At 39.1% G+C, this 25,947-nt stretch overlaps 3 protein-coding genes across 3 annotated transcripts; 1 reads left to right on the top strand and 2 right to left on the bottom strand.

The window, feature by feature from the left end:
• Positions 1 to 755: 755 nt before the first annotated feature.
• On the top strand, positions 756 to 6,956 carry eps8l1a (EPS8 signaling adaptor L1a; the record flags this gene model as incomplete). The annotated part of the gene is made up of 13 exons (XM_079177187.1): positions 756 to 873; positions 1,064 to 1,122; positions 1,808 to 1,943; positions 2,740 to 2,828; positions 2,932 to 3,006; positions 3,087 to 3,235; positions 3,321 to 3,530; positions 3,734 to 3,842; positions 3,933 to 4,073; positions 4,206 to 4,314; positions 4,690 to 4,840; positions 5,813 to 5,945; positions 6,257 to 6,956. 13 exons carry the CDS (start codon positions 756 to 758, stop codon positions 6,341 to 6,343), a joined length of 1,566 nt encoding a protein of 521 aa, XP_079033313.1. The 3' UTR covers positions 6,344 to 6,956.
• Positions 6,957 to 8,666: 1,710 nt separating this feature from the next.
• Positions 8,667 to 10,794, bottom strand: nme4 (NME/NM23 nucleoside diphosphate kinase 4; the record flags this gene model as incomplete). Its single annotated transcript, XM_079177320.1, has 5 exons — positions 8,667 to 8,787; positions 8,932 to 9,044; positions 9,262 to 9,363; positions 9,449 to 9,579; positions 10,647 to 10,794. 5 exons carry the CDS (start codon positions 10,792 to 10,794, stop codon positions 8,667 to 8,669), a joined length of 615 nt encoding a protein of 204 aa, XP_079033446.1.
• Positions 10,795 to 12,154: 1,360 nt separating this feature from the next.
• On the bottom strand, positions 12,155 to 25,391 carry xpo6 (exportin 6). Its single transcript, XM_079176796.1, has 24 exons — positions 24,627 to 25,391; positions 23,387 to 23,477; positions 23,075 to 23,187; positions 22,404 to 22,601; positions 21,525 to 21,684; positions 21,154 to 21,231; positions 20,497 to 21,025; positions 20,014 to 20,140; positions 19,804 to 19,913; positions 19,581 to 19,689; positions 19,292 to 19,384; positions 18,327 to 18,396; positions 18,072 to 18,231; positions 17,512 to 17,604; positions 16,815 to 16,959; positions 16,253 to 16,402; positions 15,912 to 16,101; positions 15,623 to 15,778; positions 14,997 to 15,111; positions 14,723 to 14,894; positions 14,308 to 14,469; positions 14,000 to 14,098; positions 13,241 to 13,471; positions 12,155 to 12,909 (listed from the first exon to the last, which is right to left on the bottom strand). Exons 1-24 carry the CDS (start codon positions 24,627 to 24,629, stop codon positions 12,808 to 12,810), a joined length of 3,456 nt encoding a protein of 1,151 aa, XP_079032922.1. The 5' UTR covers positions 24,630 to 25,391; the 3' UTR covers positions 12,155 to 12,807.
• Between the last annotated feature and the right edge of the window lie 556 nt (positions 25,392 to 25,947).

Below are 25,947 nucleotides of genomic sequence, written 5' to 3'. Positions count from 1 at the left end.
GACTGTTTATGTGTGTTTGAGAGACCAGTACACCTGTGCACTGTCTGTGTCAGTAATATGGTGCTCAGAGGAGACTTTTGAAGTAGCTTCACTTTATCTTGATACGTGAGAATATTTAATCATTTGTTATTGCGTGAAGGGATTTTTCTGTGTAACGTGGATTTTATGAGAAATTGTTGATGATTGAAATAGTTTATACCATATTTACTGCTTTAACAGTATGTTGGAAGACGAGGGATGACAGAGGAAAGGCTGGAAGATGAGCAAAAGAGATATCAAAACTACAATGTGTTTGCAAAGTAAACACTTTTGGTGAACTTTTGTATTCAGCTGGCACAGTTTCTTGAGCAGGTTTTGGTGATTGTGTCACCTGCATACCATGCATCTGATGTCAGTGGTTTTTCCTGTCGTGCGCATCAATCACTCACATGTACGAGTGTGAATACTCAGCATTCTTACAATCACCTTGTGGAATGTGGCAATAATGAACTCTCATTCATCATTTTTGACTATATTCAAACATATATAGACTAGTCAAATTAGAAAAGTAAAAACATTTAAGAACATTAAGTAATAATGTGATAACATATAGTGGGATAATGCATTTCCCAGAAAACAGGAAATGAAGTGTTAGAACCATCAGACAAAAGGTGAAATACCGGTAAACATTTACGTAAAGTTTATTATAGTATGGGCATTATCCCCTATTGTGTGTATACGCATGATTTTACTCTGTCTGCATCCACACACAACAGATGTCTGCACTACCGCCTCCGGTGGCCCCTAGAAAGCATTCATTGGTCCGAGTCATGTTAACTCCAGGGGAGCAGCTTCCTCCTGGTGGCCTCCCCATCTACACACATTTTGACAAAGGTACAGTATATTAATCTGCCTAATGTGTGTGTGTGTGTATATGTGTGAGCATGTGCTGTTGCCACAAAGACACATTTTCATTCTCTGCGCACGCTATCCTGCTTCTTGCTATTGACATAATACAGCAGGCTTCGTGTTTTTGTACATATGTCAAATTTTGCTTTAATGGATTTGTTCTTCCTCTGCTCAGAGAATGTTGCCATTGGGGAGTCAAATTATACATCTATACTGAATGCAGAGAGAGAATTGGTACGTACTTGCATAGATCATTTTTTATGTCTATGCGTGTATACTGACAAAAGGGTTTGCGTACAAAGCTTACAAATAATCAATAATAGCTTAAAGTCAAAAGAGAGCAGGTAGCAACCTGTGCAAAAAAGCTTCAAGAAAGTATGTGGTCCCATATAATTTATAAACCACATACTGTATTTATGCAAAATCAGGACAGCAACCGTTGTCTATACACTAGAAGAAACATCACAGCAAGGATCATAAGGTAATATAGGTGATCAAAATTAAATATTTGCATTTTTAAGTATGTTGACAATGTATATCTTTAGCATACTGATAAGAAAGTCTTGAAGTTTGTCTTTAAAGTGTTTTAATTTTTAATAGAGGACAGCAAAATATGTTAATGTTAAGTATTTAATGCATTCTCACGATACTAATTTAAACAAAATACATATCATTTTAGACGTTTAGTTAACTTTTCTGTGTTTAGAGTTAGAAAAAGAATTGCTATAAAAAGAGGTAATGGGGATTATTTCTTTGTTTTTTAAACTTTAACAAGAGCCTGTAACAGATTCATTTAATTCATTGTATGCTTGACCCACTAATAACTTGTTAAATTACCAGTAATATGAACTGTTAACATATCAAAACACTTTCTGTAAGTCGCTCTGGTAAATGGCTAAGACATACAGTATTTCTTTAGGAGTTTATGAACCACTGCTTTGACGACGTGGAGCGTTTCATGGCACGCTTGCAGCAGACAGCGGAGGCCCAGAGTGTTCTCAACCAAAGGACAAAGAAGAAAAGCAGAAAGAGCAAGAAGAACAAGGACCAAGATGGTGAGAGTTGTTCTTCCATTCTAACTAACTACTGTAGTCATAGTTTAATTAGTGTGGTCTAAATGAGATAAATACTTTTACTTACTTATACTTTTAATGTTATATTGAAGGTAGGTTTGAAGAAGTGTAGATCAATTGGTGGCAGAGGAGGACAGTTGAAAAGTTGGTGGTGCTTGGCAGGAGATTGATGAATGGCTTCTGGTAGAGGCAGGAAACTGGAGACAAAGGGTAAATATTTATACACTATTTTAAGCACTGGAAGAGTCACAGGCAGAGTGCCAAAGAAATCTTCAGATAATTGCGAAATCCTTGCCTGAAGCAAGAAACAAGACAAAGAAGTTAGAAGTTATTGGAGCTGGGGCCAAGTCAATTAAGAAGCACAAACTAAAACAATAATTTCAACATATTTAAACTTGCTTAATTTACCCGTTTGAAATAGAAATAGAAGATTGTTATTAGTCACCACCACTGGCTTTGTTTTATGGGAGTACTTGCTGGAACATGGGAGAACAAGCACTCCTCACCTTTACTGTTTTTGTTATTCTTTTCTATAATTCATTTATTTTCCGAAAAGTGTTGACGAATGCTATTCAACTTGCACTTGGCAGCTTGCAAAATGTTCTTGATAATTAAATAACTCAACAAATAATACTGACACCAGCTAATATCAAGTTCAAATCAATGCATGCACAATAACAACAGTGATCGTGGTGGAGTTATGCTCTTCCTGTTAATCATTAATTAGGGATGTGTATCCTGTTAAGTTGTAGCTGTGATTATGCTCCTCTGTGTGCAGATGATTTGTTGACCCTGAAAGCTTGCCCTCCATCAGAGGAAGAATTTGTGGACCTCTTTCAGAAAATCAAGTACTCCCTCAGTCTGCTGGTGAGTAGTCATAATAGAGCGTTGATTAACTCTGGAAATGTACAATTTTGATAAAACGTGTGAAAATGAAAAGCTAACTGACCCAATATGCTGGTTTATTTAGGACCGTCTCCAGTCATCCATTGCACAGCCGTATGCACCAGAGCTGCTGCATCACATCTTTGCACCTCTTAGACTGGTGAGGCTTTCTAATGTTTCTTTTAGAAGATTATCTCATTCTCTCTGTGATACTGACTCTCGCAACCCTCTCTTTTACAGATGGTGAAAACCACGGGGGGGCCAGTGTTAGGAGCATCGGTGGTCAGTCCTGCTATGACCAGTGGTGCTGTTTCACTGCTCCGCGACCATCTGATTGAAGAGGAAAAGGAGCTGTGGACTTCATTAGGGCCCAACTGGACTTCACCCTGGTATGTGTGTGTATGTGTATGTGTGTGTGTGTAAATCTTGGTTTGAGAGTCTTGCTCTAACATTGTCCTCTTGCCCTCTTTTCAGTTTGCACCTTGATGTGTCTGTACCTCCATACTCACCTGTCTTCCTGGATGGGTGGAAGCCTCAGGCCTATAACTCAACAGGCCAGCTTTTTGAAGATCCCATCGAGTCACAGCACAAACAAGATGCTCTCAGGGAAAGTAGGGAGGCACGAATTCCACAGGACCAAGTTCGACAGACAGCGGAGCATCCTGGTGAAAGCAATGATGAAATGTAAGTCCGTAAGCCTCTGAAAAAGCATTACAGAACAAGGTATGATTATAGCAGAAGTGACAATATATATATAAAGTCTGAGAATAACGCATGTCAATTTCTCAAATTAGAGATTAAGATTACCGACATGCGACTCCTTTTTTTTAATGGGTTATTTTTTTCTTTACATGTTGCTTATCTCTTAAACGACACTTCTATTTCAGAGAAGGACCTGGGCTCCCACCAGAGGGTGAGAGACTGTACTGCTGCAGTTATGATTTTGTGGCTAGAAACAGCAGTGAACTCTCTGTGCTACAAGGAGAAACCCTAGAGGTACACACCCATAGTTAGAGTTAGAGACCCACCTGTAAAAGTAGATGTATTCTTCGAATGTATAACAACACTTGACTGATCGTTCTTTAGGTCATTGATTCATCAGAGAGATGGTGGAAGTGTCAAAATCGCTTTGACCAGATAGGATTTGTCCCCTCTAATATCCTGGAGCCTCTGTCTGCTCTGAATAACACTGGGAGAAACAGCCCAGTGGTACGCAGAGAGTCAAAGGTACAAGAACAGACACAACACACACACATACAGAGTCCTGTTGTTTGTCATTGATTCAAATATTGCACACACTGTGGCTTTTTGCCTCATGAAATCTCACAGTTTTTATTCATTCCTACTCTTTCACAACAGAAGGTGCCCATGTCCCCTCAGACAAAGTACTTCTCATATTCTCCCACAAGCCCAATGCGACCACAGAGCATGGTTTTACCATCAATACAGGGAGAAGGCAATGACCGAGGTAACATGCACATACATACATGTTGAAATCAGCACTGGTAAATCATGTGTACAAACACAAGAGGGTCTTGTTAGAATATCAAATTCACAAACATATTGAATCCCAGGAGCTTCTTAAGTGCCATGCTTCCACTGCTGTTTCCCTTTGTTTCCTTTGACACAAGAGCATTTTGGTTAGTTAATTGTTTCAGCTCTTAACTGATAACTGGCCATAAACAGACCTCTTCCTATGCGGTGTGTCTAAAAAGCATCAGAAATTTATCATATTAAACATAACTCAACCCTGGAGGTTGAGCACTGATCTTGAATTGGAGAGATGTAACACTTTGATAGCAAATTAAGTTTTGTCTGTAATATATTTGCAACGTCCTGATAGTGAATGATGAGCTTCTTCAGCGGTTAGCTGGGAGAAGCAACTCAGTCCGTCCGCTTGTGGTCCCCCGCACAGCTGACACTACTCCCCTGAACTACCACTCACCGTCTGCCGAAGTGGAGGCCTGGCTAACCACCAAAAACTTCAGTCAACAGTGAGTGTACTCTGTTAAAACACCAGCTCAGACAAAAACCTGATTCAGAACAAGGCTAGTTTGTAAAACGTATTAGTTCATTTATAGCCACATCTTTTTCTCAAGATCCAGGAAAAGCAAGTGATTATCACATTAAACATGTCTAAGACCAGTTGTGTGCCTAAAATAATCAATATAAGCATTTTCTTTCACTAATGATATTAGCTTAGCTTTACTAAATTGAATGAGGGGTGCTTATTGGACATGTGGGTGCTGTGGACCTGAAGAACAATGAAGGAAATTAAATCAAAGAAATCTAAACAGTCTGTTGCATTATACATGCAACACAAGCAGCTGATTTTATTTAGTGCACAATAGCGCCGCCAACTGTCCCTGCCATGTTTATGTATTGCAACTTAAAGTTACTATGAGGAACTTAGAACTGGTTATGGAACAGTCTCATTTTAATACTGATGCCTCTTTATGACTTATATAAATAAAGTACACAGGGAGTACTGCCCGGAAGCAGAGGCTCAAGAAGACCCAGGTCGTATAGCTGCGCCCGCTAAAGGGAAGGGAGGCACAGGAGAACCAGGATTGCACAGGGCAGACTCTCAGACCCTGCTGCAGTACAATAAGAGGTTTTCTAAAGAGACTGTGGTGCTTAGAAACACGGCTGATTTTGTCCACAGAGACCACCAAAATCAACACATAGTAACTGTAAACAGGGGTAAATTGAAGTTGAACTTAAACAGTCAGCTAGGAGGACATTGAGGACACTGAGGGATACTTCTACAACAAGAGAACAAAGAAGTGACTCTTAAGAGAAGATACGTTTACATGTTCATTAGATTATTCTAATTTACACAACTGGATTCTTCTATCTGACAAAGGTACTCATATCCAGGTTATAGGTGAAAGTTTGACAATGAAAGCTCTTTTAAGCTGAACAGACATGTATACTGATTCTGTTGCTTCTTCCTCCTCTTTCAGGACAGTTCAGAGACTGGGCATTTTAAATGGAGCACAGATTTTTTCCCTGAAAAAGGAGGAGCTCCGCACGGCGTCACCAGAGGAAGGTACAAGAGTCTACAGCCAAATTATGGTGCAGAAGGCCCTTCTCGAGGTTTGTCCTGTGTTTTTTGTGTGTGTTTGTTTATGTGTTTACTGTTGATGTGTGTGTTTGTGAGGTCATGGGCGGATTATTTGCTTAGCCTTGAATTATGCACAGACTACATTGACTAAAGATTATTAACCTTTCAAAACCACAAAATGCACATTAGTTCCTAAAGAGCTCATAGCTAGTTGCAGAGGGTACATTTTACAGTTGTTAATTACTAGATAGCCTTCTTGTTCTTGGACTGGTACTAAATAATATTTCATAAATTAATATCAATATGTCTTTGTTAAACACATTTTATCTTGTATCCTACTCAGGATGTGCGCAAAGCTACCGAACTAGAGACGGCGATGGAGAAGCAAAAGCTGAAGATTGGCCTGAAATCAGAGAATGATTTAGTGTGACGGAGCTCTCAAACATTCACTAATACAAATCAATGGAGATAACTGTAATGTTGCATAAACAGCTGGATGCACAGAGTGACCTTGCAGATGGATTTTAATATTTAATCATACATGTTGTTATATATATATATATCTATGTGCTAGAGATTCTTCAACATAAGAAAGCTGTTAAAAGCTCCCTCACTAATACTACTATTTTGGGTTTCTACATCTCGCCAGAGTTTTACTATTCTTACCATTAGGTAACATTATACTTTTTACAATTTCATTGTTTTTATCATCCTTTGTTTAGGCAATATCTGAAAAATGCAATTTTATAAACCTTATAACATTCTGATGATTAGATTTCTATGTTAACAACAATTAACTGAAACTGCTTTTTTGAGCTAGAAGAAACGTGAATTTGGTTAAAGATGTTTATGACTCAGTATAGTCAGATGTTCGATTGTTTCTGTGTTTTTATTTCTTGCATATCTATCTGAGTTATATATCCCTTGTTGTAGACAGATGTGGGTTTAGATCAAATACACATTCAACTGATACATGAAGAATACACAAATTCAGTTTGACTCTTGTGACTTCAGCTGTGGAGAATATCATAACATAATGTACAATGCTGACAGTTTATTGGCTTGAATAAAACTTAAATTGTGTGTATTTTTGTACCATATCTATGAGTTTACTACTACCCTTCTTTCCATAATCTGTTATATGATCAAACCATACAATTTAAAATATATACATATATTTGAAGAATCCTAGCTAAGTATTTGTATAAGTGATATTGGGTGCAGCAGACTGAGGACATTTTTTCAGCTGTATGAAGAACTAAACAAGTGACACACTGAAGATGTCAACATGAAATCTAAATCATTCATTGTACACTAATAGCAGGCATAAATCATCATCATATTACTTGAGTAAATTTTTTAACTGACAGCAAATGCACATTTTACAAATAACATTGACCAGAGGTTCAATGTTCTAGTATAAACATTGATTATTTGATTTTGGTTAGTGTTGGGGATTTCACCTCGGGCAAAGAGCCCACTGTATAATCTGACTCTGAAAGACTGCACCTCCAGAAGGACCCCGCACAGATCGTTTGAATTGGAATTACTTTGATGATGAACAACAGATGACAGACGATCTATTAACGATTTAATAAGTCAAGCATCAGAACAAATAATGCATAGATCTATGGTTTCACAGAACACCAGAATTGATTAAGTATCCCTAGCAACAGACACAAAGTCAGGGCTCAGAATACGTATCTCTCGTCTCGGTGTTTGTGAGCCCTGTTCTAACATTTCGCTTGTTTCTTTATACTTTCCGATGAGGATTTGACCTTGTCCTGCACAGGGATGTATCATCTTCGCACACACACACACGCCAGGGTGGGGGCCACTGTGTGTGAGGGAGTTCTGCCTGAAGTCAGAGCTTCTTCTTTGCGAGGCGCAAAAGTGCCTCGCCCGGAGCGCTTGAAACCTTTGCTCAATGACCACGCAACACTATTGCAATTGAGCACATACATAATTCTTATAAGTTCAATGCTTCTATATTTTGTTAGCATATTTCTACAGTAGACTATGAACTATTTCCATTTCAGACAATTCCTGACAAAGATTTGTACTTGCAACTGTTCTCTCTCTTATTTAATTTCTTTCTTCTTTCAAACAGAGGTAGGAAGATTACTTTACAATTTAATTTACATACATTTACTTGATTTACATACAATTGACACAATTTCAGTCAAGTAGAAAAATTACACACATAGTTCAACACTTTGCTAAAAATGTTTTTAGTGTGCTTATTATTTCCAAAACAACATAAAAGTATAGATTTGACTTATTATTTATTATTACTTCACAGCAAGGCTTTGTTAAATTTGTCTTATAATTGTGATGAAAAACGTTGCAATATCTTGTGAATCTATTAGCCTTCTGGAGCTGTGCAAGATTCACAAATAGACACATCTATATTCACATCTATTCGATTACTACACACATCTCATCCTGACACCAAAGGCCAAACACCTCCTGCTGTCCGTGTTCAATGAAGGATGTCACAGCTATGCATTTATGTGTGTAGTTGCTAATATATTTTTGATTTATACAAATAAAAAAAATACTCTGTCACATTTGTTTAAACATAAATCTTTGTGACTCTAAGTGCACTTATTGAGGTAAATTATTTGATAGGAACACTGAAAATGACTTATCTTTTTTTCAATTACTGTCACAAGAGACAGCAGGAGAAGAGGTAGTATTACTGATTCTCGCTGCGTCCGGGTCTTAGTCATAGACTGTATGTCTTAGCGTCTTCACACCTCACAGGTCATGGTCTGGTCACAGCAGTCCCAGTTCAGGAGCTCCTTTCTCTGAAACCACAGCTGGATCTCCCTCTGTGCCCCCTCCAGTGAATCACTGGCATGAACCACATTCCTTTAAATGACCAACACACATCCTTATATTACCTCCAACACAGAAAGATCACATGCAATATCAAGAAGGTGGCGGTGTCATGAGGTTGTTGTTTAACCCTGAAACTTACTTTACACAAAATTAGATCAAATGACATCCTGTTACCTGCTGACATGATAGCTGAAATCTCCTCTGACTGTGCCTGCCTGGGCCTCCGCTGGGTTAGTATGTCCCACCATTGTACGTGTCGTCTGGACTACCTTGTGCCCTTCCCACACCTAAATGAAAATAAAATAACTCACATAAGCACACACAAAAACAGGCTATTCAAGATTGTAGCAGATTTACTACACAGATATTCTGTGTATTTTGATTGATATAATATTCTAGCATTCATTTTTGAAAACACACCTTTCATGTCTATGTCAACCTAATGAAAACGTAGATTTTCTTTTTAAATACAGGAGTATCCCAGAAGTATAGAGACGCCCTCACCATAACAACAACAGGCCCTGAGGTCATGTAATCCAGCAGCCTGGGGTAGAAGGGCTTGGTCCTCAGTTCATAGTAGTGCTGAGACAGGAGATCATCAGAGACCTTCCCAACAGAGACAGCTATAGAAATTAAACAGAGAACACACCACAATAACACCACCAAACACATTTATTTCAGACTTCTTTACCTGCAACATTTTCAGTCCAACCAGCTTGAAGCCCCGCTGCTCAAACCGCTGTATTATTTGTCCTACAAGACGACGTTGAACTCCATCTGGCTTTACAGCAATAAGAGTCCGCTCCCTTAAATCTGGAACAGCTAGAAACAGTAGAAACAGACAAAGTAAAAACACTACATATAGGCATTACAATATACTTAAAGCACTCAAATGCAGCACCACATTTTTGAAATATATATATATTCTAAGTATTATTGCATTAATGTGTAAGCACAGCTGATCATTTCAGCTACTTTATATGCTGTTGGGTCACATAATCCTGAGCAACATCCGTTTTTAGTTGATTTTTATTTTGTATTAACAATCTGAATTGTCAAAGTACCTAACTAACCAAAACAGACAAATACATATAGTGGCATAAAAAGGACAAGCCTACAAGGAAGAGGACAAATATTTACTCAAAGTCTCCAACATGCAGGGGGACGTCCAACACGCACACAAACATACTCGAACGCACACACATCGGTTTGCAAACACAGATGAACTGCCCTCTGAGAGCAGAATGAAATAGGCACATCAGATATAGTATGTATTTAGATACATTGTTGCGCACACAACATCAGCTCCAACAGGAGCTAATGAATGACTGCATGCAATCAATTACATACACACGTGACCCGCCACGGGAGGACCTCCGGCATCTAACTTGAAAACCGTCTGTGCCAAAATCGTTCAGTAGCTGGATTGAAGTTTCCTTCTGAGAAAAAGGTTCTGGTGACGTTGCCTACTGTGCTTTGAGTAGTACACAGAGTACGCGCAGGTTCCAGATTACGCACACCGCAGGTCACTGTTTCACCAGCACATCTGGTGCCTCTAACCTAGCTACAGGTCATGACCCCACGAGTTTGGCAAGCACATTTGTTTTCGTTCGGCGCAAACAAACTCGTGTAGTTTTTTTTCGACTCAATGTTAATGTTTAACCAACTATTTAAAGCTGAAGAAACGCGTATGTATGTCATTACATGTTAAAAGCCGAGAGTTCTTTGGTTAATCGGTACATTTTTTAGGTAAACATTAAGTCAAATGTCAAAGTGTCATTTAGTCCTCTGAGAAAGAAAAGTCGTACAATGAGAGTGTAAGAGAATAGAAGAAATGTACACACGTAAAATCGACGTCCTTACTGACCAGTTGATATAAATTCACTTACTTGATTTGCTCCTGTGTGCAGCAGCTCCGTCTCCACCTGGCAGCGCACTGGGAAACCCAGCTGACAGCAGACTTTTGGAGTTTCCTTGATTCCCTGAATACAACTGTTGGAGAATTCTCTTAAAAACGCACCGCTGCAACAGGACCATGGTTTCACGTGTGTTTAGTCTGCCTCTCGAGATAGAAGTCAACCCGTCTCAATCAAAACTCACGAGTCATCCCCCTGTCTGCCAACCTCCCCCTGATTGTTTAACTTCGGTGAGGACAAATGTTTGCCTGCTACTTTTTCTTAGTTAAAACAAATACATAAATAAAACAAATATTCCAGCACTGACCAAGAATTCAGACAATTTTCACGTGTACGAATGTATTTCTCATTGGATTTAAGAAAGGTACACTGATGATGCAGTTTAGTTTGATCAACTAGAGCTTTGAGAACATTATTAAAATCCTACAACATATCCAAACTTTCAAGCTTAATATCAAAACCACATTTTCATGAAGTTAGTGGACTGGCAAGAAACAAAAACAATTTATAAATTTGATGTGCCAGAGGCATATAAGACGTCCAAAACTAATGGATCCTACAATTTCCACAATGCAACTCAAAAGTGTGTTCTTCAAACACTCCAAGCTCCACAGTGTTTGTAAAGGTTAGGGTTATAGTCTCAGACTTGACAGCTACAGAAGACATACAATAAAAAAAGACTTTAAAGCCCTAATGAATAGGCTACAGTCATCTTGAGGTGTAAAATTACTAAAATAAAACTAAACCGCATGAAAGTCGTAGGGATTTCAAGAATTCTATCTCCTTTGCCAATGATAACATTTCAACTTTTTCCTATATTAAAGAAATATAATTAGCATCAACATGAGATTTTGAGCCAAAAATAAGCTCTAATCCCATTGGGCGAGTCCAGCGATCAAATCCATTAGTTCCGTTCACCTGTAGGTTGTGCGGTCACATTAACCTGCAGCCTGTTTCTTTAATACTGTAGCGTTACATGGATGTGCTGTTATAACTGAACCAGCATTTGCTTTCAGCATTAAGACAGCAGCCACGAACAGCTGTGGAGATGGTAAAACATCGTGACATCTAAATCCATGGATAGACAGCATCACGCAAGCTCCAATCCTCACTGAGGTCAAACTACAGAAAAGCTGATGCAACTTTTAATATTGAGTTTGTGGATTTGTTATACCTACTGTGAAGATGTTTAATTGTTCTTTCTGTGCTTCTCATCTTCAGCATACTACGTCCTCAGACAGCATTTGTCACATGATGCGTCACATGTCACACATTGAACCTGCTGTTGATGCTTCTTATCTGTCAAAGGCTTTAGCAATTCTGAAAATTGAAATCTGCTCTGCATTATCCATTAGTTCTGTGAAAACTCAAACCAACAGTTTGATTATCGGTGCATGTGTTCTAAAAAAAAAAAGTAGATGTAATTAAGTTAAAAGGGATTTTAAAAAGTCATTGACAAGTGTAAAGCGAAACAGTGTAAACATACAGAAAAGTCTGAAATCTCTTTATACAACCATCATTCTTCAAGCAATACTGTGACAACACTGCAAAAGTTGGGCACATAGATCAATATAAACATGAAGTAATCAATACCTGAATTTTACTAAAAAAGCACTTTATTAATCAAGCAAGTTGTCTCTTTATCAGAATGGAATGATATGAAAGATCTTAAGTTGAGAATCCGTCTCCTTTGGAGATGAAAAAATTGAAGGCAAAATGAATAAAAGCAGACATTTTAAAAACTCAAAATGAGTTGAAAGTGCTCAGTCCCAGCCCAGCTTTGTCGCCAACTCGTGGGAAAGAAGGCGTGGCTCAGACTGCTCCAGGTCTGGGCAAAAGCCAACAGCAGACCAGGTTTCATTTCTTGCCAAAATATCATCGGCAACACATTAGGAGGGCGCTGTTAAAAATAAAAAAATGATGCGCCAACCTTCTACAGTAGAGATCAAAGAAATACATCAGCAGCATCCTCAACCTCCAATTTCTCGACAATACAATGCGTGTTGTTCCTTCCCATAACTTTGAATAGCTGGCGCTACGCTGGATTGGAGAAGGAGTGTTGGGCAAAGTGGTCAGCACAGGCAGTCCTTGAAGATCATAGTTGATGCATGGAGTGGTTCGAGCAGTCATTGTGCTATAGCTTGATGGTGCCAGTCGGCAGGCTACTATTACACAGTCTGTAGTAGCGAAGGTCATTCACCAGTCGCTGCACGCTTTGAGTGAACGAAGGCAAGTCCTTGAGAAAGAAGAGAGAAGTTGAACAGGAATATTAATTTACACAAGTTGATGATGTTTGGAGTGCAAAGAAGAAATAATCAACATTCAACACAGAACCTGCTATATTGTCTATTTTACTCTAAATGTGACCATGATTTACTAAATGAACATCATGATGTATCGCAGAAGACTTGAAACTAGCGATTGAGCCAAAAGTCTGGACAATACCGAACCATGGAAACCTATTAGGTAAATAATAACAAAACCCACAGCTCACTGCATACACAAGCACTGAAGCTGTGATTTCAGTTTTAATTAAGTTAAGTATGAATATGAATAATAATTCGTACCCGTTCAAGCTTGAAGTTGCGTGCTAGAACACCTCGTTGGCTGGAGTCCACACCCTGGCAGCCATTGAGGAACTCTGGCATGAAGGCCGAGTAGAAGGCATCAAAGTCGACAGAGGCCATGTTGTAAATAGCGAGGGTGATTTCCTCCTGAAGAAGGTCGTGACTTTTGTGAAGAAGGACCTGCAGCAGCACGTTGATGAAGTGGAAGAGCATCGAGGTCCGGAAAAGCTTCTAAAGTAAAATAAAGTAATGACAATGGTTATAAGCACTCACTGTTGGTTTTAATAAATAACAGTGTGTAGATACAGGTCTTAATCGAAACAGTTGAATCCTTTCATCACGGACATATTGTGCGAGAGTTTGGTTTAATTCTTTCCCTGGGTTCGGAGATTTCGTGCAGGGCAGACAGATGGACCGGGGCCCATTCACTGTTGCTCATAATTGGCAGATATTTATTCATTTTTATGTTTGTTTCTCTTACATTTTTGTGTATTATATCTGAAATATCTTAAGAGATTCAATCATATCGTAAAATACTTCCTATAGTAATCACAGGAAAGAGAACAAAGGCCACAGTGATCTGAGCTCTGCCACTGTGTTCTCGGCCACACATACATATACAAGTTTCCCCTTGAGAACAATCTGCAGACTGGTAAAAGGGAATGAGTGAAATTTAGAATTTGAATGTGAGTGAACGACTCCGTTCCACGACATGCTTGACCTCTAAAAACAAGACACCGACATAAAAGCTCAACTTACTCTGTGATACAACTTGTGTTTGCTGTTCAGTGACTCCAAATAACAGAGATTCTGTTTGAAGATGTGGATGTCAGGCTGCAGGAAAGACTGTCCAAAAGCCTGTTTAAGACATTTCAGCAAAAGTCAGGACATGAAGTGGATAGATTTAACAATAACGCTATCCATTAGCTGTGGTACAATTAGCTCATTTTATAATTTGAAATAAACTGAAAAAAAACCAAACAGAAAGTCAAACAATGATCAAAGCCTAGATGTTCTTGCTCTATTAAAAAGGCATGATGGTGATTACAACACATGTGTACACACACCTGCATGGCAGCTGTGAACTGGGCCTCATTCTCCATGGTATCTTCAGCAGCTCCTCTTTGGACACTTGTTAAGACTGACGTTTTAAAGAAGTACCTCCAGTTTTGGTGAAGTATTTGGTATAGCAGCTCAAACATCTCTGCCTTGACGTCTGGGGAAGACCGCTATCAACAACAAGAGAATAAATGACCAACTGTTGTCCAGGATATTGGATGAACGCCAAAAAACAAATAAATTGAGAAATTACATCATAATAAAGCACATTTTTTCCACTGACAATTATACATTTGTTACACTAGGTACATTTTGTAGGATATCCAAGTGACAGTAATAAGTGACACCACATTACTTTTAGGTGCTGGCAGGCTAATCAAGCCAACAAAATCAAACTCCAGAATGAATCTTCATGCAACTGACCTCTGCCACAACCGGGTAAACCTGCTCCATGCACAAGGAGAGGATATTGGGTAGGAAGGGCTTGAAAGCTTGACCGGGCTCTTGCACGACCACCTGTAGGATTTTCAGGAACTTCTGTACCACTCTGCACCCTGCACTGCCCTCTTGCAAAATACTGGCTGCCAGCTGTTCTCTGGAGCACATACAAAGGGACATTACATGAATTAGTGTTAATAGTGATATCAGCATTTTCAGTGTTTAAACCTTTATTCATCTAGACAGGGTGGAATACTACCTGGTGAACATGCTGAGGAAAGTGTGGATGATCTGTCCCGTGAAGGCAACACCCATCTGTACTCGCAGAGCCTGAAATAGCGTCAAGAAGAAGGCCAGCATCTCATCGGTCACATCTGGGAACGAGAAGTGACAATTAAAAAGCTGGCCAGTCCCACTAACTTGTGACCAAGTTAGTTGAGGTCTTCAGGATTTAAAAAAAAATTACTAAGTACTATTATTTTAATTTAGTCAAAATAGCTATCAATTATTTATATGCAAACAAAGTATGGCTTTGTACTGAACATGGGACATCCTAAGTGATATAAAAGTATTTTCTTTTACGTAACCAATAGGACTACAGTATACAAGTTGCTATAGCAGAGATTATGGCACTGTCACTTAAATGGAGACATGTTTAGAATATAAAATGGTGTGGATCTGATGAAGTGTTATCACAATGCATGTACTACTAGGAGGCAGAGTAATATCTCTACACATGTTTGACCAGGTACAGTGCACACAGGGATAGGCCTCAGTCCCCTGTGACAGGACAAGTAACTACAGAAAAGTGAGGGAATCATCGTGTTAGATCATCGTCATACTGTGATCAAATTATTAACACAAACTGTAGATGGAGACACTGACCTGGCTGCTGAATAAACACTGGGAAAAGGCTGAGGGACACTTGGACAGACTCCTGAAGACTCTGGTAACAGATCTGACGGGATTTGGTGGATTCCCCAGAGATGCTGTCCACTAGATCTCTCAGCACAGGCAGGGTCTGATGTATCACTGCTTTCACTGGAGTAGAAAAAGGTCAGAAGACACACTTCAGAGCAGGTCAAAAGAATGGTATGGTGTGAAAAAGGCTGTAAATACAATTTAAAAAAACACAGTAAGAATGACAAAACAAAAGAAAGAGAAAAGTACTGACTGTTATCCAGATCGGGTTGCCGTGGAGTAATGTTCACTGTCCCTCTTATTCCCTTATACTCTCGAGTGAGCGCTGCCAACAGGCTGGCATGGTTGCTGGAGCGCGTTTGCCACTGCTGCTCACTCTCTGGTAAATTCGGCCACGGGAGAAGCAGCATGTTGGACAAAGTCCTACATACTAACATGTGAGCCTGTATACACACAAACATACAAAGAGTAATAACTTAAATTCCACTTCTATTAAGCACACAACTCATAAGCTAAATTCAAAGTTGCAAAACTGAATAAATCCATTAAATGATCGCAAAACATATATGCAAAACAAAAGCAACAAACATTTACCTCTTGGGGAAGTCTGCGGGTCTGATTTTCTGCAGTAATGAGGTTGAAGATGTTCCGAACAGCTGGCAAAGTCACCAAAAACACAGGCCGCACTGTAGAGGTTATGGAAACCATCAGATGGCATGCTGAGAGCAGCAACTTTTCAGGTACCTGGAAATAAAGACAAACCATTTGGTTACAACACTCTCTATGTCGTTTCTCAGCCAAATCCTTAACATCTTCCTCCCCCCGTTTTGTGAATGAATGCAATTGACCCATTTTATCATAATGACACTCAAGTAAAGGGAATATTAAGCAAAAGCACCAGATGAATAAGGTTGAAAAAGAACAACAAGAAGCTCCTGTGAACATGGGCAAAAGGTTTTAAGTGTTTGTTAATATTTCCCTTATTATATTTCCTCCTTGATGAACCACTCATTATGAAACCAACAATTTGTTTTGTTCAAGTATCCATGAGTTGCACTGTGTGTTATTTGACTAATAATCTATTTGAATATATTTATTGATCCAAATACGAGATTCTGCATTAATGATATTGAAGCATTAGCATGAGGCAAGCTACCTTCGCTGTGATGAGAGGGCTACTGGCATCTATTGTAGATGTGATGAGGTTCATGAACTGGCTCTGGTTTTGAGTGTGGACCTCACTGTAGAACTGTGCAAGCCAATGAGAGTAGGCTTGCAAAGCAGCAAGGGCCTGTGCATGTCTGGAATAAACAAAACACACACATACACACGGAGTTAGAACATGATTATACAATGAACTCAATAAAACAAACTTACTTCTTCTTTTTCAGCTTAACCTAAAATGACTTGAGATATGTTCAGTATATGGTTGTATTAATTATGTTTGTAAGGAATTTATAATAAGCACTGAAGCATAACATTGAAATGACATCAAGATCTGAAGCATAACATTGAAATGACATAAAGATTGGTCTGCAGTCAGTCACGGAAATAAAATCATTCTGTAGCGTCATTTTGTGAAATAGTAGCTCTAAACGCTATGAACGGGAGGTAACTTCACCAACATTGTGCGAACAGCCAGAGCTGCTATTCTGTGGCTTTTGTTCATGCGGGGGAAACGTCTGTAAGTGTATATATATATATATATATATATATATATATATATATATATATTTAAACACTCAATTCACCTTTTACTTTGTCAGTTACATAGATCATTTGATAACAACTGTTCTCATATTCAAATAGTGTGACATGTATGTTGGCTTTTGCTTTAAACATGTGATACTCACACGTCAGTGAGGTCTGGCTTGAGCACAGAAGGCACAGCGGTCTCCAGGTCATAAAGGCTGGTCTGAGAGCCGTAGCAAGTCACCTCGACCAACCTAGAAAACGGAACAAATGGTGATAATTTCCTCTTTAACGGAGCAACAGTCAACAGAAAATCAACCACCAACACTTATTTGTAAATGTATACCACTTGGAATAGTATGAAAATCAATGAACACATTTTAACATTAAACAACTTAAACAAGACGCCAAACCAGAAACCAACCAACTTAGCGTTAATTCAAGATTCATTAATATTGACTGTAGAATATGTGAAACGATTAATCACTATTAAGTTAACTGTTGACTATTTTGATAACCGATTAATTGGTTTTAGTCATAGAAAAAAAAAGTCAAAATTCTGATTCCAGCTTCTTAAATGTGAATATTTGATGGTTTGTTTACTCTTCTATGAGAGTAAATTGGATATCTGTGTACTACTAGAAACACATACAAATATAAACTCATGATGTAGAGAGAAGAATCACTTATTAATGTTTTGGAAGAGTATTGGAGCACAGACCTCTCCACTACTGCCAGGGCGTCATTGAAACGTGCAGCAAAAACCTCCCCAATGAAATGCTCAGCCAGGCGCCCCACAGCTTGAAGTAGAGAGCTGAGGTCCCTGAGAGAACAATGAAGCCGACGGCAATCATTCTCTGCCGAGATATTAAGCCTCCGACCTGGAAGAAGGACAACGTGACAGATCATCAAAACATTTCACTATGTTTAATTAGCATCACCGAATGCGAATATATCTCAAAAAACAAATACTTACTTGTGCCGGTGGTGACAATAAACTGCTGCAAACCCAGGTATACATCCAGATTATCTTGGAGGACTGGAAACTTGAGAGAGAAAAGAGGAATAAGGATGAGGCTGCAACTGATAAAATACATTTCTTAACATGGAATAATAAAATCAATAGCCATGTGAAAATATTCTGTTTCTTTTGTATATTCTTTAATTGAGACAGTATACTATACACATACAAACACCTAACATGCACAGCATGGAATTGAAAGACAAAGCTCAGAACTCAAGACATAACTTATGGAATAATATTTAACGGAATTCAATTTTTAGTTTTATGAAGAACTAAGATGTATAATTATTATTACGCATTCACTGTTAAAGGTGCTTTGTGTGCTTGCGACATTGTTTGACCACAGTGAAAATGTTTTTGAAAGGTTGAATGCAAGCAAATATGGATTGAAGCAGGATATTTCTTTAGATTAAAACATGTTTTGAAATGATTATATCTCTTCTCTTTTAATACATTTTCAGTTTTGAACTGAAGGCTGAAACTGCGACACATACAGCAACAGAGGAAGTGCTCGCTGAGATGTGTGTGTGTGATCTTTTAATAACTAACATATGGAACAAGTTTATAGATTATGCATTTCTAAGGGCCTAGAGACAAGAGATGAACAGAGACACGACAGCGATCGGGCAGGTCACCGATCAGCTATTGTCACACACGAAGCAGATGAATGATTTTGCCCCTCCAAACTGGGAAGGGTGTCGACCACAATCTACCTTATAGGTTAATCTTTATCTTATAGGTAAAATACTGGCTATGGATGAGTACCTCTCGCAGACACCAAACATATTAAGAACCCAGCAGACAGAGAAGCAGATCCACTCCTGCAGCTTATGTGCACCAACACTTGAATGAAGTCCACTTAAAGATGCCTAAACACCGTACCGAATGTCAAGGTGACACCAGAAATGATCTCTTACCAAAGTAGTGAATGCATGGGATGGAAGCAGCTCCATCACCTTGGCAACCACCTCCAGACTCTGACGCAGGTACCTTTGCCACTCGGTCTGTTGCTATAGTTACCAAACAAAAAGAACAGAGACTCTGAAGTGGAGATAAAGGCCTTTATAACGTGTGCCCGTCTTAAGGAGGTTAATATGCTAATAATAATATCATCTTTTATTGTTGAGTTCTTGTTGAGATACACAGGACATACATAATAAGTACAAACGTGCAACTGACGGTGAAACATATGTAAATGAATCTTACGTCATCATCCAGAGTCTCGTCATCCAGCTCTTCTAACTGGGCCTGATTGTATCGGAACTGAATGCGATTCAGAACTTCCCTTAACAGAAGAACTAAGGCATCTTTGTACCTGTCCAACCAAACACAAATATATTAAAACAAGCACTTTTTAAACAAATGCAACAACAAATCAATAACACCACATTAGGAATTTTATACACTCGATTGCATATGAGCGACTTACCTATCTAGAACACTTTCTCTGTCAGCGAGTCTGCTTTTGATTTTGGTCGTTAGAAAATCCAAAAAGACACTCCATATATCCAAACAGGCAAAGTAGCCTTCATGGGTAGGCTGTTGAACCAATGAGAAGCAGGTATTGTAATCTGTCAAAACTAATTTTCAAGAAAAATGTAGAAATCAACAACCAACTGCTTGACACAATTATCATTACCTGGTTGAAGGTGTACTTGAAAAGCAGGCCAAGAAACTCTACAATTGGAAACTGAGGACTGGACTCAATTCGTCTCAAGTGAACATTGACAAACAGGCGCAGAAAATCTGTGAACTTTTCCAAGTAACTGCAAGATGAAAGAGAAAACATTAAAGTCAACAAAAACTGCATATAGTATATGCGGGTTGATAGTAATACAATTTCTTAAATCAAGGCTAGGCGCCCACATCGTGACAATGCAGCTTGTTTGTCTGCACATACTGAAAGACCACTCGTGAAAATATCAAAAGATGTCAATGTAGACAGCAGCAGTGATGAAAACAAAGACTGAGAAATACCACAGTGCAACTTCTGCCTGCAAGTTAGCTTTGAGTACATCAAACTTAAACATAACCAATTGCAGACCTCATGGTGCCATTGTCATGATAGAATACACTCTAGTATGCACATATATTAGTGTTAACCAATGGATTGAGGCCATACCTCTCATCGAGTTCTTGCAGGCGGTTCTTGACTGTATGAGCGTTATTCTCTCGTGTCAGCCTCTGCAGGAGAAAGAAGGTCTGCTGGAACATGCGCAACAGGTACTCTTCAAAATCCATTGGAACACAGTTCTTTGACACAAGCTCATTGACACAGGTCATGGCGTATACACCAAGCCGGGCACGGTCCCCCTTGGTGCCCTCGCTCTGCTGGCCGTTTCGTCCTCCTCCATTCGATGCTGGTGGCACTGTCCCAGGATTAAGCTGACCATTCGAGCAGGAGTTTAAGGAGATGAAGGATCCTGGCTTGGCCTTTGTCCGAAGATCACAACCAAAACGTGCAAAATGAAAAATGGATGCCAGCAGGGTGGGTGTGATGCTTGTGGACAGAGGGATCCAGCTGAACAGGTGAGCCAAACACTCCAAAACAAGACAACAGAGCTGCTGACTCTCATTGTCCAAATCTGCCATGGGCTGGCAAAGCAGCTTTGAGTACTGACTGCCCTGAAACAAACTGCCCAGCAACTCCACTGATGGATGAAAGAGACAAGAAACGGTCTGGTTAACACACAACAAACTACTATAACTATTCAATGATTACCACCACTTTACAAGCACGTCTTTGCAGTTTTATCTTACTAAAGGACCATTCACTCACCACTTTCCCCTGAGGTGGGCGAGGGAGGAGGGGTGGAAGCTATGACACTGTGTTTGTCCCAATAGGTCTCCAGGATACCTGAAAAACAAGACGTGACAAGAACCCAATTACCGACATATACTGAAAGTTTTCAACCAAAACATTTGTTCTGACTGGCAGCCTGACTCCAGTTCAAATCTCATTTCTGTAGATTCTGAAAATTTGATTTGCTTTCAGGCTATCCTTTACATCCCTTGTTAACTCACTCTTCAGTTACATACACCCATGTGTGCATGTAACAACCAGTAGTTCCGACCTCCCAGCAACTACAACCAGGATAAAATGTACATTTGGAAATCACTTTTGCACTAAGTATTAAAGGTTGTTCTCACCCGTCAAGAGTCCAAGCACTGTCGGTACCTGCTCCAGCAGAAGTTTACGCAACTCATCTTTCCTGGAAACACTCAGGTCTTCTCGAGGACACGCAAGTTCCTCCGATGTGGTTTTCAACATCACCAACCCCAATGAAGCCAGAGCTGGGGACTGGATCAACTGTGGTTTACAAGAGATTAACAGACAATAGCTCTATCAATAAAGATTACTGAATTATATTTTGATAATAGTTTACATGTTACCAAATACTAAAGGTAGAACAGTCACAATACATTGAGACCATATATCTACTAGACCTGTCCAATCAGCTGTGATTTTACTTTAGGCCAGCCCCTTTCTTGGAAGGAAGAGGGACCTCCAATGAGGACGGTTTTCTTTTTCAATTTAATCAATGTAATCCATTGAATTTTCATTTTGTAATCAAAGAAACTGATTTCGTCCCTCTAAGATGATTGAAGCCGTTTTTCATTACTGTTCTCCAAGCAATACTACGATGTTGTAGGATTTATTGTAGGTCATAATGTAGCTTTTTGCACTTGTTCACGACCAGCCACATCCTCACAAAATACATTGACTACTTTCTTTTTGTGACACTGTGAACGCTAAAGAATACATTCTTCCAAACTCACGGGGTTTAATAAAAAGAAAGTAAACCTGAAATAGTTTGAATAAATGTGACAGGTAAAGGAAGAGGGGCACATATTTAGAGCATCTTCCCATTATCAGAGAACAATTGTTTAGTCCAACAGAAGCTATGATTTTGTGGTATTGTTGTTTTAATGTATCTTCTGTGTCTTTGTCAACTTTTGTTAAGCATTTAAGAACATATCAAAAAGCAACTATTTACTGATGATTGAAACGACAGCAGCAGGGCTTACCTGAAGGGTGTTTGTAAAGAAATCATGGTAAAACATTGGCCAGTCCTGGCGACCAATGTCCACAATGACTTTGCACAGTTTGTTACGGATGAAATATGGGACAGATTTGTGCTGAGCAAGTAGGAGTTTGGGCAGACAGCTGCGAATCTCCATCTTGTCTTGTGAAGCAACACCGATCCACATCTTGTTCACCAGGTTCTGAAAGTAAAAGAACAATCAGCCGTCAAAGCTGTGTCTGAGAGAGACGTTTATACAGACAATATTTTATAACAGTTCTCAATAATATGTGTAATCAGTAACTCCTTTGAATGATTCATTTATGAATAAAAAATGTTTCCACTACAAACCTAATGCTGCAAATGAAACACCTTCATTTAAGCATATACACATCTCAGATATGCATTAAAGGTGAAAGTTTGTCATTAGGGGTGACAGGATGTTTGGTCGTTCAGCCCATGCAACATGCATTACACATTATTTTTAGCTAACTTTTTTTAGCAGAATTAAAGAAATGAGGAAACAAGAACAGTGTGAAAAAAAAGAATGTTCTCAGCACTGTAACACAATACCCTTCTCTGTGTACCTTCCTTTTTTCAAAGTATAAAAAGCTCAAAGGGACTCTAGGCAGTACTCGTAACTGAAAATATTCATCTCCCACCGCAAGGACTTACTTCAAATACTGTGAGGCTGTACATCATTACATACTCATTCCGAGTATTGGAGAGAAAAAACAAGCAGTGACGCCACGCTCCCGTCTGCTGTGCAAAGTTATTCAGCAGCTCTTCTGCAGAAAAAAGGAAGTGACAGAGGTACAATGAAGTAGTTCACTTACAGACAGACTGAAAGTAATGCGCCACAATACAGGAAGTGTATAAAAAGCGACACAAGAAATACTTTTAATAGAAAGCAAATGGCTTCAGGTCAAATTAAACACACTACAGTGACGACTAAACCTATGTCACAGTATATGGTAGTACACTTACCTATTTCTCTCTTTCGCTCATTGGTTGTGCAGCTATGAAAGAACTCAGTCATAAGGCTCTCCAGTGCGCGCAGCGATGACTCCTCTGAAGCCTATTGGATGATAAAAAAAAAGGTTCAATACAAAACGCACATTTAGACCATCTATTTGACAATATGCAAAATCCAACCCACTGTATTTTTGACATAATCATCTAACCATTAGCATTACAATAATCCCACAGACCAGTATCTGTCCGTTTGACAGATACAATTCGGTGGTGTGCTCGTCATTCAGTATACATGCACAACAGATGCCCGACTATAGACCAATCATAAGCCACTCAAAACACCTCTCCGAGAACTAGAAATGCATTACCATTCAAGTATCTTACATATCTCATATAAATGTATTACGCAGTTCTCATCAATCCATTGGTTGACAAAGAATGACCCTGTTGGCTGATTTGAGGAAACATTATTGATGTTAGTGAGACGTCAGTGCTTGCAGCCTTATCTAACACCTTGCTCAGGTGGGTCACCCTTAGATCCAGTGAGTTGGAAACTTACATATTCACATGATGTCCATGCCTACACATAGCTATAGTTAATCATTGAACACCTATCACTGATTGCTGTGTATCTACTGGGATTGTCTCATGAAAACATAATCCACACAGTTTGGCAGTTTTTCAGTTCACAACTGCGATCTGACTTGCTTGTATAGATTAGTTCAGCATTGAGGATTGAATGAGAATTCATACAGGTCTAATCTAGTTGTAATCTCAACACTTGCATTATATCAATACCAGGCTCTGGTAGGTGGGAGAAGTAGGGCCCTGCTTAGCATTAACGAGATAGCAAATTGAGATTTTAAAGAGCAGCTCCTGTGGCAGGCAGGTCTGAATTCCTCAAATAAGCCACAACTTGCCGAGGCTCAACACTACTCGCAGCAAATGTTCCGTTTTGCAAGATGGGCGTCTTGCACCTTGAAATGGCTTAACGAGCTGTCACATCCCGTGAAATAACGTTACCTGGCCTCTCACAAACCGTTATATGGCACGGAGGACAGTGATACATACAACCATACACTATTAACTACACGTAAAGACATTTGAATACACTACAAACATAACTTTGAATATTCCTGTTCAAATATATGAATCGAACCCTTAAGCACCCACGTTAGCTATTAGCAAGTAAGACAGGACGACAACGTGAATAACTAGCTTGGGTAAATAACACGCTTACAATGATACTTACCATGTTTAGGTGGCTCAGATGCTTTCTTCAGTTTACTTGTTCTCGGATTAATTACAGTAATAAGACAACATGAGCTCTCTGGCTCGTCAATTCTGTAGCTAACGTTAGCTAAGGTGTTGCTGGCTAACGTAACCGCAGAGGGGGCTCATCATGGTCTGTTCTCCGAGATCGATACTAAACACAAAACGAGCTAGATAGCGACGGTTATTGTTGACTTCACTTACAATAACGTTTAAGACTTACTTAATTGTACCTTGCTCGATTAAAACGCGTTTTCGCTACAGTTACTAAGTTAACGTTAGGCTTAAGACTGAATCGTCTATCTCGTGTTGGTCAGTTGTTTGCATTGTCGTCTTAATTCCGTTTAGTTAAATATGGAATCTTGTTTCTGCGGAACATCTAACGCTAGCTAACACCGGCTCCAGCACCGGAGAAACGTGCAACGATAATTAGCTTTCTGTGTCAAGCGGTTCGAAGCTAAGTTACCCAGCTGCTAACGCTGCAGCGGATGGCTAACTCGCTAGCTCTTCTAGAAGGATGAAGACATACTTTTCGTTAGCTTGCTAGCTGTCAAACAGACATTATTCTATGGCTGTTGGTCACGACAACTTGCCTTTACCGTTTGTAATTTCAAAGCGGGTGAATATGCACACTTAAGTTATACATCTGACACATAATACAATTATACAAAATATATAATACTCCGCGCGCTTGTTCCTGTTATTCCCCTTCTCAATGCTTAGGGCGGCTCAAGAATACAGCTAGCGTGCTGGTTACAGGGTTTGCTTCGCAACTTCCTCTTTTGCTGCAAAAATAAACCAAACCATTCAGCTAGTGTCAAATCGGTCACAATAATAAAAGCACGATCTCCGGTTAAAATCTTTTAAAATTGCCGCATTTATTGGACAAATACTGACAAAGTTTTTGAGTAACATTATGCAAAAAAATTTAAAAAGTAAGCAACAGTGACTTTTAAGTGAAAGATCTGCTTACTTAAAAACAAATTTACGTTTATATATTCTTATACTTAAAAACATATGCAAAATGCTCATATAATATTGTCTTTCTGCAGTGTGGAAACGTTTACTCCCTCAACACGGATTATTATCTACAGGACCTTTCAAGCATTATTACACCATTTGAAGAAATCTGCACCTCTAAGAACATTTAGATTTCTCTCCCATTTTTGCCTTTCACATAACATATAGATGAACGTTGAATGTTACTTGTATCCTGGAAGGACGTGGGTCGTGAAGTTAATGCAGCATTTTGTTTAAATAATTTATTGTAAACAATATATTAAAACAATGTTTTAGTCACT

This window comes from Pholis gunnellus (assembly GCF_910591455.1).
Source record: "Pholis gunnellus genome assembly, chromosome: 17".
Classification (NCBI taxonomy): Eukaryota; Metazoa; Chordata; class Actinopteri; order Perciformes; family Pholidae; genus Pholis; species Pholis gunnellus.
This window is presented reverse-complemented; position numbering and strand designations above follow the sequence as displayed.

Bases quoted from the DNA above. Each gene is read 5' to 3' on its own strand.
- xpo6 (XM_079176796.1), bottom strand. The intron at 21,232-21,524 runs GTGAGAACAACC...CTTGTTTTTCAG, and splicing joins AGTGCTTGGACTCTTGACGG to GTATCCTGGAGACCTATTGG. The intron at 13,472-13,999 runs GTAAGTTGAGCT...ATTTTACTTTAG, and splicing joins AACACAAGTTGTATCACAGA to AAGCTTTTCCGGACCTCGAT.